The 14,101-nt window shown below is 43.6% G+C and overlaps 1 protein-coding gene across 1 annotated transcript in view; it reads right to left on the bottom strand.

Moving 5' to 3' along the window:
- The window catches only part of VDAC2 (voltage dependent anion channel 2), a 60,616-nt gene extending 52,448 nt beyond the window's left edge, over window positions 1–8,168 (bottom strand). The window contains exons 1-2 of the mRNA XM_063958681.1: window positions 8,060–8,168; window positions 4,381–4,452 (exon numbers count right to left, since the gene is read on the bottom strand). Of these exons, the coding sequence (XP_063814751.1) occupies window positions 4,381–4,447 (67 nt within the window). The 5' untranslated portion in view covers window positions 4,448–4,452; window positions 8,060–8,168. The remainder of the gene's footprint in view (window positions 1–4,380; window positions 4,453–8,059) is intronic.
- Window positions 8,169–14,101: the final 5,933 nt, after the last annotated feature.

Here is a 14,101-nt window from a genome sequence, read left to right as displayed (position 1 = left end):
GGAGGGTCATAGGGGGAGGAGCCAGTGCACACCAGATAGTCCTAAAGCTTTCTTTAGATGTGCCCAGTCTCCTGCGGAGCCGCTATTCCCCATGGTCCTTACGGAGTCCCCAGCATCCACTTAGGACGTTAGAGAAATATATTTTCTTTAAGGATCACCACACAAGTGTTTGAAATGGATTAAGGCTCACTCGTGAATGGAGACAATGGTAACCAGTGTTAAAGATAATCAAGAGAAGCGATTGCTAGTAGGCTTACACTTCAGCTTACTTGTGACAATTCGATACAATTCGCTCCGTTATTTATCCAATCGGGGCGGGCCTTTCATAGCTATGTCCGGATGTTGTCTCCGGAGGACAGTGGTATGCGTTCCACCGATCTCCGGAAGTTGAGCGGAAGTGCGTCAGACTTCCGGGGAGATCGCGGCGGCGGAAAGACACACAGAGTATGTGCGTTTCACCTACGAAATTGCGTTCCACCTCATTGCGGAAATGGTATTAATGAACAGGCTGGATAATACAAGACATGTTATGCAGTTCACGAGTCCCCGGAAGTGTAATAGAGGTTCCATTCAATAAACTAACACAACCAACATATACATTACATATTTAAAATAAAATATAAAAACCAGGGCGGTGAAGTAAATGAAATGGGATAAATGGAGGGTGGTTAATCAGAGGAACCATTTCAATTCAAACTCTGCATTTAATCCTGTCGGGATAAGTGATTTCATCATATGTATACATTTCATTTCTGATTGTGCTAATAAAGTTTGAGTATCTTTTTTCCTCCAGTTGCTAATTACTTTCTTAATGCCTATAACCAAAGATATAGAATCCAAAGAACAGTTATGATGGTTTTTGAAGTGGTTGGATAAATTGTGTTTGTCCAAACCTTTCTTAATATTTCGTGTGTGTTCTCCCCACCTTTCTTTGAGTGATCGAGAGGTCCGTCCTATATATTGTAAATTACAACTGCACTGGATCATATAAATGCAGTTTTTAGTATCACATGTTATAAATTCCTTGATGGGATATTTAATGCCGGTTACTGTTGAAGTGAATTCAGTGACCTTTTTGGATGTTCCTCTATGCATTCTACACATGATGCAATTTCCACACCTGTGGAACCCTAGGGTTTTTATTCTCCCCATTTTCTTCTCGGGGAGTGCACTTTTCACCAGATGGGATTTGATATTTTTAGCCCGTTTGTATACAAATTGTGGTCTGGCCGGACCACAATTTGTAGACAGACGGGCTAAAAATATAAAATCCAAAAAGGTCACTGAATTCACTTCAACAGTAACCGGCATTAAATTTCGTAGGTGGAACGCACATACTCTGTGTGTCTTTCCGCCGCCGCGATCTCCCCGGAAGTCTGATGCACTTCCGCTCAACTTCCGGAGATCGGTGGAACGCATACCACTGTCCTCCGGAGACAACATCCGGACATAGCTATGAAAGGCCCGCCCCGATTGGATAAATAACGGAGCGACACCATTCAACAAGGGTTGCTATGACAACCGTGCAATTTACATTTATAGTTACGGATGTTTCTATAATTTATTTGGGATTAAATACTCTCACTGGTCTATTAGTTAGGTGTAACCACCTTTTTAACAACAACAGCCTGAAGTTTGGCCCCCTAGATACTATAATATTGGCAATATGTATCAATTATTTCTAATTAAATGGGCGGGCTCTCCCAGAGGTTAAATAGACTGCTCTGGGATCTGTTATCCACCCTGAGGAAGACAGCACTAGTCGAAACGCGTTGGTGGAGGTTCATTTTCATTTTCTGATACACCCAGACCATCTACCTAGAACTACCCGGCAGGAATGGTGAGCACATGAGGGCCCTTTTTATGTGATTTACCTATCCAGCTGGATTTCGTTGTTACATCTTCCCTAGGCTACGTTTGGTCCTAAACATCGTGGTGTATCAGTGTTTTTATAGTTATTTCATGTTTTTTATATTTTTTATCAATAAATTCATCGTTGTATAATTGTCCACGGTGAAATTTTATTTGGAGTTTGGCTGTTTCCGAGCAGAGAGGAAAAGAAAACGCTACATGATTGTATCGAATTGTCACAAGTAAGCTGAAGTGTAAGCCTACTAGCAATCGCTTCTCTTGATTATCTTTAACACTGGTTACCATTGTCTCCATTCACGAGTGAGCCTTAATCCATTTCAAACACTTGTGTGGTGATCCTTAAAGAAAATATATATTCATCAAGTGGGAGAGGTGAAACAACATCCCACCCTTACGCAGTAATATAGAGATAAGAATTGTCTACACATGATATTTGCATATTTATTTTGCATGTTATATTGAATATCCATTGGAGGGAAGTCTATGAAAATACCATTCCTTCTGGAGAAATATAACTAAAAGATACCTTTATATGATTACATCTACTCGTTACAAGTAAGCAACGTGTAAGCGGACCTTCTAACTGACCATTTGAGCACCATATGGGAATTAACTGGGAGAAGTAATATATAAAGAAAAAGATACCTTTATGTGCATGAGAACACTTGCTTTATGTAAGCCACAAAGTGAGCATAACATATACCATCACGTTGATTTGGGTGGTCCTCTAATACAGATCGCACACAGAGTGGGAATTCACTTCAAAGGACCCTATCCCTTCAGAACTGTTTTATATCTCTGATCAGTAAAAGAGACTGTATTACACATTGGATTTTTCTTTGCTTTTTTATCCCCCCTCCATTGCCTTCTACGGTTTTCACGTTTGGAGGAAAAGACTTGGATCTTCCAACTTAAAGGAAAGACGTAGAAGAACCGTCAGTTTTGATATTGCGACTTGAGAACTCTCTTATGAATAAGTATCTGTTTATTTCCTATCAAATGTTGGGCGCATAAGTTTATCCTATTTTTGTTTTGTCCATATTGCCTTTCCAGTTTTGATAACACTGGTAGATATCCGATTGCTGCCTACATTATCCAGCGCAGGGGTCCACTCAACTGTCTTTTGCCACGATGCAGGGAGCCTGTTGCCAGCAGTGCTCCCTGAAATAAAAAACCTAACAAAATTCTTTTTCAGAGAAACTCAGGAGAGCTCCCCTGTAATGCACCCAGTCTCCTCTGGGCACAGGATCTAACTGAGGTCTGGAGGAGGGGCATAGAGGGAGGAGCCAATGCACACCCATTCTAAAGTTCTTTATAGTGCCCATGTCTCCTGCGGAGCCCGGCTATACCCCATGGTCCTTACGGAGTCCCCAGCATCCTCTAGGACGTAAGAGAAAAATTATTCTTATCTTATCATACACACTAGCCGATTTTGAGCTCAAAGCAGCTCACTTTTGGCGTTTTGAGCTACTTTGAGCTCAAACTTAGCCAGTATGTATGGCCGCCGTCTGTCGGGCTGTTTTAAAGGTCGAGCGGACCACTTTCCACAGTCTCCTACTGTGGAAAGTGCTTAACCCCCGTGAACATTGCTGGGCACAGTGAAAACCGCTCAGTGTGTATGCACTGAGCTATTTTCCTGCCAGCGATGTTCACATCATCGCCCAGCATACACACTAGGCAAAAACACCCAGTGTGTATGGACCTCAAGATGCAAAATGGAGGAAAGGGTCATAATGAATGAAAATGTAATAAGGCAGGTCCAAGAGGAATGAACCGAAACATGTATCGTTATACTTAATATATGACAAAAACACTAATCCTAATTACCTAGTACTCTAAGCAAGGTAAGATGTAAAAGTGAGGAAACAGTATGCAGTCTGTGAAAACAGGTGAAAGACAGGGGATCGAGACAAGTGACCTGTCCAACAATTGCTATTCTTTATCTGTGACTTTATAAGAATACCTTTGTGGCATAGAACTAATCCTATGTACCCAGTACACTATAAGCCAGTGGTTTTCAAACTGTGTGCCTCAGGGTACTTGTAGGGTAGCTCTGGGTTGGTGGTCCAGGACCAACTTAAACCCACAGCTTGTCACTTCCAGTCAAACTACGTGGACAAACCGAAGCAAATCCTGTCCCTCACCACATAACTTAACCCAAGGATGACAAACACAACTTACTTAATTTAATATTTTTTTCTGAATTTCGCAGTAAGAAACTTTTGGCCTATGGGGTGCCATGAAAAAAAGAAAACTGACACTCTACGACGGTGTGACTCAAAAAAGTTTTGAAACCACTGCCATTAGCAAACTAAGATGCACAATTGAGAAAAAAAAAAGTGCACAACAAAGGAATAAAGCCAGTAGTCTCCAACCATACGGCGTAAAAAGGATATGTGCATGAGCACACATCTGTATACATTTGAGGTACAGCAACGATAAGATTTTAGAAAGAAAGTTAGAAAAATTTTGATCGTTTTCTACTTTCTAACAATCAGTTACGCTTACCATATCCTTTACTGAAGATGTCTCTAGCAGATTTGCCGAGGTCAGCATATGATGGTGGGACAGCCATTTTATCTATGAGGAAAAGAAAATGGATAATTGAAAATGACACAAATCTCAATATCAAAATGCAATGATAGTAATGTGACGTTTCAGAACAGAACATTGGGGTCTACCAGAGATTCAATTGTTGCTTCGATCAGACACCCATTAGCCGCAGTAGTCACATTTTTTCCTTGCAGCCTTTTGGAGGTGCAAGACAGTGTGAAAAAGTCTGTATTTTGGGTGCCCAAACCCAGACTTTTGGATGCTCAATCAAGATGTTTAGACTTGTTTAGATGCTTTGCACAGCTAAACCCGGAGCAGTCAGACAGGTTAACTACTTATGGGCGTCTGATCGGAGCAACAACTGAATAACCCAATAGATGCCTATTTCTATAGATGCCCAGCATTGGCACATGCCACAACTGAATCGTCCCCATTGTGTCCAGCAATACATTTTTTATCACACCTCATAGTGGTGCACAGGAAAACATGTGATGCTGCAGATTTGGGCAGTTCTGCACTGCGGTGATGCTCGGCAACACATGCCGCTGAATTGCCACAAAAAAAGTCAGATACCATACCAAGTGGAAGACAGGTTAGAATACTAGCAGGCTTCATGGTGCTTTGCGCCCATATCGATGTCAACTAGGAGTTTGTAATAAGTACTCCAGGAATTTGCACTGATCACCAGATTACAAGTCCAACTGGATGGTTAGACTGACTTGTCCTTCAGACCGCCAGCTATGAACACGGATTACTGGCACATGAACACATATAACACGTGTTCACGTGTGGTCTGAAAGGTGCCAAGGTTGAAATAATGAGCCGAGCGACCCGGTATTCCAACTTGGGTAGCGAGCAGAGTTGTATACGTGTTCAACCCGGCTTGCTGTGCGGTATGAAAGGGAGCCGGGTCGATGCGACCCTTTTCCCGTTCACTGTGTGTGTAAGAGCGGCACTTGGAGATCATGTGATCTCCAAGCGCCGTCCCCACGTCTGACATCAGCAACCTGGAAATATGCCTGGTTGCTTACAGCAGGGTGCCTGAGGTGGGTTGCACCCTGGGAGCTCCTGTGTCAGGCTCCTGGGTGCGACCCGCCTCAGGCAGTCTGAAAGGGGTATAAATGAAACAATGTCGTACCTTTGTGAACACAACCTGTAGAGTTTCAGTTACACTGGATATATCCAATAAAAATAGAAAGAATCCACATGAAAGTTTAGTGAGTTTTTTATTGCAGTTAATGTACATGCCCTAAGATTTTTCTTCTATAAAACAGCTGCAGTTACCTTCACATCAGGGTCAATACTAACTTATACAACTTACATGCTTAGTTTTATATAAGTTAAACTTGTTAAGAGTTATTTAATGCATTCACTAAAACAGCATAACTCAAACAGATATATGGAGCTTCAAGGGGGCATTTAATTTGTTCACTTGTATTTAAGATACAGTGAAAATTTAAATTTATTTATTCTTATGTTACAGGTGGTGGGAATAAAGATGTTAATGTTTTAAGGGGCAATTCAATTGTTTTAGCGTGACGCGTTGCCTTTCACTTTAGAATGGGTGATATTTGATTGATGTTTCAGTGCTGGGCGCCCATTCCTTTTTCGCGCTGATTGTGTTTAGCCGGGTAAAGCAGCTAAACCAGCCTAAACTATCGGACACAACAAGCTGGACCTCAGGAGTCGAAGAGCAGAAATAGTGAGCGGCTGCAGTATCTGCACCCAAACGGAGCAATAACTGAATTGTTCCAACAGGTGCAGGGCACCCAAAACAATTGAATTTCCCCATCTGCAATACTACTCTAGCCCTTTTGATTTCTCCAAGTCCGCTTCAACAGTAACAGATGCTGCAAATACACTGTTATACATTAACACTGCGATTTGCGGCATCCACAAAATGAATCAGGCTTCACTAACAATAACTGGCTCTATTCTGCATACCTAAGATCACTCCCTAACACTCCCTTACAAAGCATATAATTGCTAGGAAGGAGACACCTTGTGAGTGCAGATACTTGGGGATGGGGGTTTAAATAAGACGCCACGTGCATATTTGCTAATACTGTAGATGTACTGTACAAATAAAGCAAAGTTAAGTTTTGACAATTTGCTTTTTTTTTTATAGGAACTCTTGCAATAGGTGTATATTTACTGTATCTTATAAAGCAAGCATATTGATTTGGCTGTATAGACAGATTGTAAAAATGTAGTTTAGCTTATACAAGTATTTTCTAAAAAGAATGTCACTTTTGTAATGCGGAAGAGCTGCATGCCTGACCACAGCCTGACTTTAATGAGTTATGTCAGAATGGGGCTGAGCATCCCACCAGCTCCATTCACTGATGCAACATCCGGTAATAGTGCAGCAGGGAGCAGCAAAGAAAGAAAAGTCACAGGTCATAAGGGTCACCTCACTACCGTGGCTATACAGCCAAAATGTTTTATTAATATGGATGGAATCTCCTAACAACTGATCAAGGAGATAACATATACAGAATGTAAGATTGGTAATGAAACACAATTTTCAATTAACTGTACTACCCACAGAGCATAAATCTGCGATATTACATTTTTTTGAAATACCTGAAAATTAAATGACCGTGTTTCTAGCAGCTGAGCAAGCTGCACAAAACTGGTAACATTATGGAAACACACATGTGGAGTAACTCAAATGACTTCAACTGTGACATACGTGCAGCTAAGGTCAAACTGAAACACTCAATGCTGACATGTCTGTCCTATATATAGCTCCGGCTGCATGGGCACAGAGCTGGGGGCAGCCATGTTGGAAGCATGTGCAGCTCTTTCGTGGGAAATAAACCAATTTCCTTGGCATGGTCCCAAATCATCCTGATGAGTACCAGCCTCAATTACCAAGCAGTAACCGGAGATAACATAATGTATGCAGAAATGACTGAGATCTAGGTCATTCTGCAGAACTGTTACCTTTAAGTAACAAGCAGCAACATCACTGTGATCACAGTACAAACTTTGTACAGAAAAAAGAAAATAAGCTCTGCAGACCAGAGATTTCTGTCATAGCAAAGTAAGAGAAAACAACATTAACACTTATGGCAGGGGTTCTCATACGTGCTCCTCTAGGTACCCCAACGGTCCAGGTTTTAGGTATATCCATGGCTCAGTACAGACTGTTATTTTAAACTGACTGAGGTGCTAATTAACTTGGGGTGCCTTGGGGACCGCGTTTTAGAAGCACTGACTTAAAGCATGAAAATGAAATATTTTAAGCAGAACATGATAAGAGACCCCGGCGTCACTGTATGTTAGGGGAGGACATCACTGACCTCCAGCACATCGCAAGGATGGGGGCAGCAGCAAATGTGTGCAAAGCTATGCAACACAGCACAGAGCTGCAGAGCATGCACCCTCTATCTCTATATATTAGAGTGATGGATGGATGGTAAGAGGCCGGAGCCGCCATCACACCGCAGGACACAGAGCTGCCATGATGACATCTTGCTGGGTGAGTAATAAGATCCATGCGGAGCTGCTACTGCTGCCCTGCCCTAACCGCAGGCCTCTGTCTCCCCCTAATCCCCGGAGCCACACAGGGAGCCCCCTGTCTGGCCCCTGGGCGTGGCACGGGTGGCAATAGCGCAGCTGCGGTTACCTGTGCTGAGGTTGGTGCGGCCTGTCCTGTCCGGTGCGTGCGGCTGGAGGGCGAAGTGAAGGAGACACTGAGCCTGTCACTGGCTGACTCCGCCCACAAAGACCCTCCCCGCACCCTCCAATTGCTGCCTGCACCGAAGCGCTACGGTCTCGCTGGGATGACACCGCTTTCCTGCTATTGCAACACGTTCTTCCTTCGGCTGCCACTTCGGGCAGTGTTACCGTGATACGCGAGAACCGCAGTCACGTAACCATTAGCTTCAAGTGACATCTCTTAACTGGCATTTCTGAGGGCAGCCCGTACCGGTTTGGGTCCTTTTTGGGGCGGGAATGAAGCCGGGACTGGGGCTGACGTGCGCCAGGTGACCTTAGGCCAGGCTGACGGCAGGTGGCGCTGTTGTTTGTGGCTGAGCAGCGCAGAAAGCCGCACATCTCTTTTCAGTGGACTCTTGATATTCCCATGAATTACACGCTATTGCGTTTTTGCAAATTCTGGTTTTATAATGTTGTTTCAAAAGCTAATTTTTATATCTATATTTCTCTGACGTCCTAGTGGATGCTGGGAACTCCGTAAGGACCATGGGGGGAATAGCGGCTCCGCAGGAGACTGGCCTGTCTCCTGCGGAGCCGCTATTCCCCATGGTCCTTACGGAGTCCCAGCATCCACTACGGACTACGAGAAATAGAATTATCGGTAAGTAAATTCTTATTTTCTCTGACGTCCTAAGTGGATGCTGGGACTCCGTAAGGACCATGGGGAATAGCAGCTCCGCAGGAGACAGGCCAGTCTCCTGAGGAGCCGCTATTCCCCCCATGGTCCTTACGGAGTTCCCAGCATCCACTACGGACTATGAGAAATAGAATTATCGGTAAGTAAATTCTTATTTTATTTGACCCTTATCATGTCTCCCAGAATGACTGGGATACTCATTAAGCTCAGGTGGTTCTCCTGGACACATGGAAAAGTAGTCAAGTCTCTTGAGGGCCGCCTTGTGTAGCCCAGTGCCACCATCACTCTGGTCGTCTTGAGGATGCATATTCGAGGCCCTGACCCCTGTCTTAAATTCCAGGAATCACAGCATTGTATTACACAATTACATTATAGGATCACAATTACACAATCAGGCACCATGCCACCTGTATCACCCGTGTGACTGCGCCACACCTCCCAAGACCTCTAACCTGTACCAGAGGGGTCCACCAGGATATCCACTAGTATGTTTCACTTCTAGGCACTTCCTTTTCTGCCATTAAAGAATATTTCTTGGTGGCTGACCAATAGGCCACCATTTTGTTTATATACTAGTTACCAGAGCATCAAAATGACGGAACAACATAAGAGTAATGTCCGTGCCAGTGGCTGCGCACGCCCAAACACAGCAACACTTGAATTTCTCTGTCAGGCGCCATCTAGTGGCTGCTGGCACACAAAACACCTGAATTCCCCACACAGAGATGAGGAGCAGCATTAGCCTTTTATTATATCAAAAATATCTAGGTGTGTGTGTGTGTGTATATATATATATATATATATATATATATATATACATACATATAAACATATCATCCTAACCCTCTGTTCCATGCTCACTGTTTAACTCATCTTTCACCCCTGTAAGCTCTTACAAGCAGGGCCCTATCCCCTCATGTGTATTTCCTTCTCTACGGGTGTGTACACACAGTGAGATATTTTCTTTCGATTTTGACTATATAGTCAAAATCGCAAGAAAAGTTAGTGCAGATCGCAAGGTGAAAGTCACCTTGCGATCCCGATTCAATCCCGATGCGCGGTCCCGCCAGGTCGGTATCGCAAGAAAATATAGACTGTGCAGGCAAGTCAATCCTTGCTAGATCGGTGTACTATCTAGTTCATCTCACATGTCAATGACATCTCACATAAGACAAAATCGTAAGCACACATAGTCCATATCTCAAGAAAAGTTAGTCAAAATCGGTGGTGCTGGGCTCCGGGGAGTTCAAGGGAAATCGCAAGTGAAAATCGGGCATAGCAAGGATCTCACCTTGTGTACACACCCTTACTTAGACTATCTTATACTCCCTCCTGAATACCCTAACTCAAACCCCCCAACTAACCTTAATACCCTAAACCAACCCTAATACTCTATCACCATCCCCTAAACTAACCCTAAGCAAAACCACTAAAACAACTCTAATACCCTATCCCTAATACTCTAACCCTGAAGGGCAGACTGCCACTTGGTTCTTATCTGTCATCAAATTCTATGTTTCTCATACGTGAGAAACCTAGAGGATGCTGGGGACGACATCAAGACCATGGGGTTGATAATGCTGATTATCTTTATAGGAATAAAAGCTATACCTTAAACACACCGTAAATACACTTTAAACCTTTAGCCGATGCGGCCGCTATACTTAATTCACACTCTACGCACCTTTTACGCTATTAGCGTTAGAGTCCCGTACAGTGTACGGACTTTGCGTACACACGCCGCGCTGACGGTACAAAGTACTCACAGCACGTACACACCCAGAGATACACTTTAAACCTTCTACAGCAATGCAATGCAATAATAATAATACACTTTAAACCTTAGCAGGGCAATGAGCACACGACACCAATTGTAATTTTACCGCTGGGTTCCGACACCACAGTGGATTATTTCTGAAAGGGGGTTTACAATACAAATTATACACTACAATACAAGACAATATATAACAGAATAATGGCTACAGGTCAATGTACATACGTGAGTATATTCGCGTGCGCTTCCCGGTCTGGTCCTCCGTCATCAAATAGATAACGTTGTGAGTCTTGTGTGTGGCCGGGCTGCAGCAGGCTTTATTTATACAATTCTTCCAAAAGCAATACAATGGATACTGTAATCCCTTTGTCCATTGGACACAGGAATGCACTTTTACAGTACAGGAGAGGTCATAGGTTGATTTGAAAAGGTGGGCGATGTCTTTCTCAACTGCTCTTGTGGGTGGTCTCCTCTGGATTCCCGCCGCATACATAATATACAGTAAATACAGTTTCTATCTATATTCTGCTTCTGCACATAACTATCCGCAGGAACATGCGATCTTCTGCAGACCAACACCAGAATGTTACCCTTAAAATACTCTACAGCTGGATACCAAATACCACCTTATAACCTTAGTCTGTCCCCTCTTATCCTGTAAAGGTGAATCCCTTTGTTCTGCAACCATTTAAACAGCTATAACTTTCTGATGTGGTGCAAGGAGACTATGTGTACATTGTGCGCTATTTGGATTAAATATGTAATGTGTTCTGATGGCCCTCCATGCATACTCAAACCCTGCCGTAAATACCCATACCACGTGCCGATGCGCAGGACCGCGGGAGCGACCATACACAAATTGCGGATATGTGCACGCACGGCAGAACAAGTGCACGCGCAGTGGGCATGTGTGTGCAGTTTGTACGTGCTGTGTGTTCTGCAATATTTTTCGACTTTGACAGTCACCAATAACTGCCACTATCTAATCACTAAACAGAAAAATATCAATACAATATCTACAGACGATTGGATGGTCGGAGGAGAGTTGTAGGCGGGAAATGTATGACCTAGTGGGATAGTAAAAAGCATGTATGTATGAATCCATGTCTGAGGGGCATGTATCATCGAGCCGTATATGTTTTAGATAAGCTTCGAGGTATTGCGAAGTATACATTAAATCCTTCTTATCCCGTATTAAGGGTCTGTAAGTGGGCCGACAAACACTACCGAGCTCTTTTCGGCTTCTTGTTCCAACAAATGGGGTGCACATTTAGTTGATGATACAAGGAGGGGGAACATATGTGAGTGCTAGTATATGTGGATATCACCTGTCGACTATGTGTGTCTTTAACTGAAGGTTGTAGAGATGAAGATAAGACACATATCTAAAATACATTTACATAACATTTACATAAACATTCTTGGGTAGGGCTGTTGTCTTTTCCGGATGGGTGTATCTGGGCAGAGGGGGAGACAAAGGAAAAACGGGTGAAAGAAACAGGCCATGGAATTTATTTGCAATCCTTATCATAACACTGTCTCTATGGATGGGTCGTAAATTAAATCTGCTGCTATGACAATGCCCTCGCTCCTTCAACTCATCAAATTTGTGCCATGCTTGCGCAGCATCAGAATTCGAACACACCTAAATATCAAGCCAATAATTATGACGACTCCCAGGATACAAAGGAGAAACTTTCCTACACTCATAATAACATTTTGAGCCCACTCTCCTAATCCTGAGAACCAATTTCGTGGGTTCAACCATGAGACCCAGCCGGTCAGCTCATTACCCACAGCGGTTAGGGTAAGGTTGTGTCTCCTCCGGAACTCCCACTTCAACTGCAAGATATCGTCCATCTTTTGATCGATGATCTCCGTGGGGTCGTCAGTGCTGTTCGTGATATATGTACAGCATTTCACACCATATTGAGTTGCTAAAGTGACACAGTACCCACCCGTCACGGCTGTGATATAATTAAGGACCATCCTGTGCTGAATCAGTTCCGTCTTGTAAGCTTGTAACTCCCTTCCCGTATACCTGAAGGTGCCGTCATACATCTCAGTGATATTATCTATCAAGTTCGCTAGCGCATGGATATACCTATAATTTATAATTCCTCTGGCAGTACGGGTGATGTCTAATGCGAGAAGGAATTGAATCCCGGTGGATTCATGGATCAAATCAGAGGCTGCGTGCTCTGTCCTATCTATGAGGTGTCTCTTGATGATGTGTTCATAGTGAGTATGAGTACAAGGAGCCTGAGCACTGCGGTGAACATCTTTCATCTTACCATGGGTTATGGTCATGACCTCTGGCAGTACTCTTCCAATATAACACAATCCCTCTGAGCTCGGGGCAAGCCACTTGTACGCCTTCCTCCCACATATGAAATAGGTATCATCGGGGAGAACATAGGGGACAGAATACGACATTACCATATTACATACTTTCCAAGTGAAAAACCCAATCCCTAGTTCTCCCATCTGCTCAGTACAAGTATCAGGCTGGATGATATGAGTACAGTACCCTGGTGATACTTCTCCAACCCACATGGTCTTGCTTCCTCGAGTATATCTATACCGAAAATACCTTCCACTGTTGGCTATTTGGCGTACAAGTTCAGAGTCTATGGGTATCCTATCAGCTCTGTGTGAAAAGGCCATTGTCTGGTTATTCCACGTCACTTCCCAATTTCCCGGTTTTCGGTAATTGGAAATATTGAAACATAATAAGGATCTATCTACATGATACTGGTGGAGCTTCAAGCTAGGGGGCCTAGAAATATTGAATTTCTTGTCCACCGGTCTCCCACCCCGTAATTCGAGTACCTCATCTATTGCTAAAGGGTACGGTACTAATCCTGACTTGCTCTGACCTTGAGGTACTTGTGAGCACACCAAGCATTCTGTCTGGTTTAAGACCTTACCCACTAGTGAGTGGTAATCACTCAATGGATGACGGTCCATGTTGATATTAAGGCTGGACTGACATCTCTGGATGCACCCATCCTCGACTATGTTCTCACAATTCCTACAAATGCAATTTTCCTCAGCCAATAACCCTTCACAGTGCCTCCGAGCTCCCTGACTACCAGATCGCTTTCTGATACTCGCCTTTGCTCGAGTGATGTGTTGCTCTTGAGATTCTACAAATCCATCCTCGCCATCAGAACCCATTCCAGATCCTTTCTCGACCTCTTTGGGACCCTCACCGAAACAGACTGTCCTGGTCAACAACAGGATTAACAGGAAAACCTGGAACGCAGTCTCTTGGGGTAAGTCCATCTTGTTTAGGGAAGAGAAGGGAAAAAAGAAGGGGGAGAAAGAGAAGGAGAGTAGTGGGGGATGGAAAAAATAAACAAAAACTGGTGCGACAACCGCCTCTGGTCTTGTTGTTCTCCGCGCTCAGGTGCCGTCTCAACAGTACTGCCTCTCAACCTTCCCGGAACAGACACTCCAGTGATACGATGTTCTCTACACTCTGCTCTTTGTCACGGGTTCTCACTGGGTCAGCGACCTTCTTACAGTGGGACGAG

This window comes from Pseudophryne corroboree, chromosome 3, assembly GCF_028390025.1.
Source record: "Pseudophryne corroboree isolate aPseCor3 chromosome 3, aPseCor3.hap2, whole genome shotgun sequence".
NCBI lineage: Eukaryota > Metazoa > Chordata > Amphibia > Anura > Myobatrachidae > Pseudophryne > Pseudophryne corroboree.
This window is presented reverse-complemented; position numbering and strand designations above follow the sequence as displayed.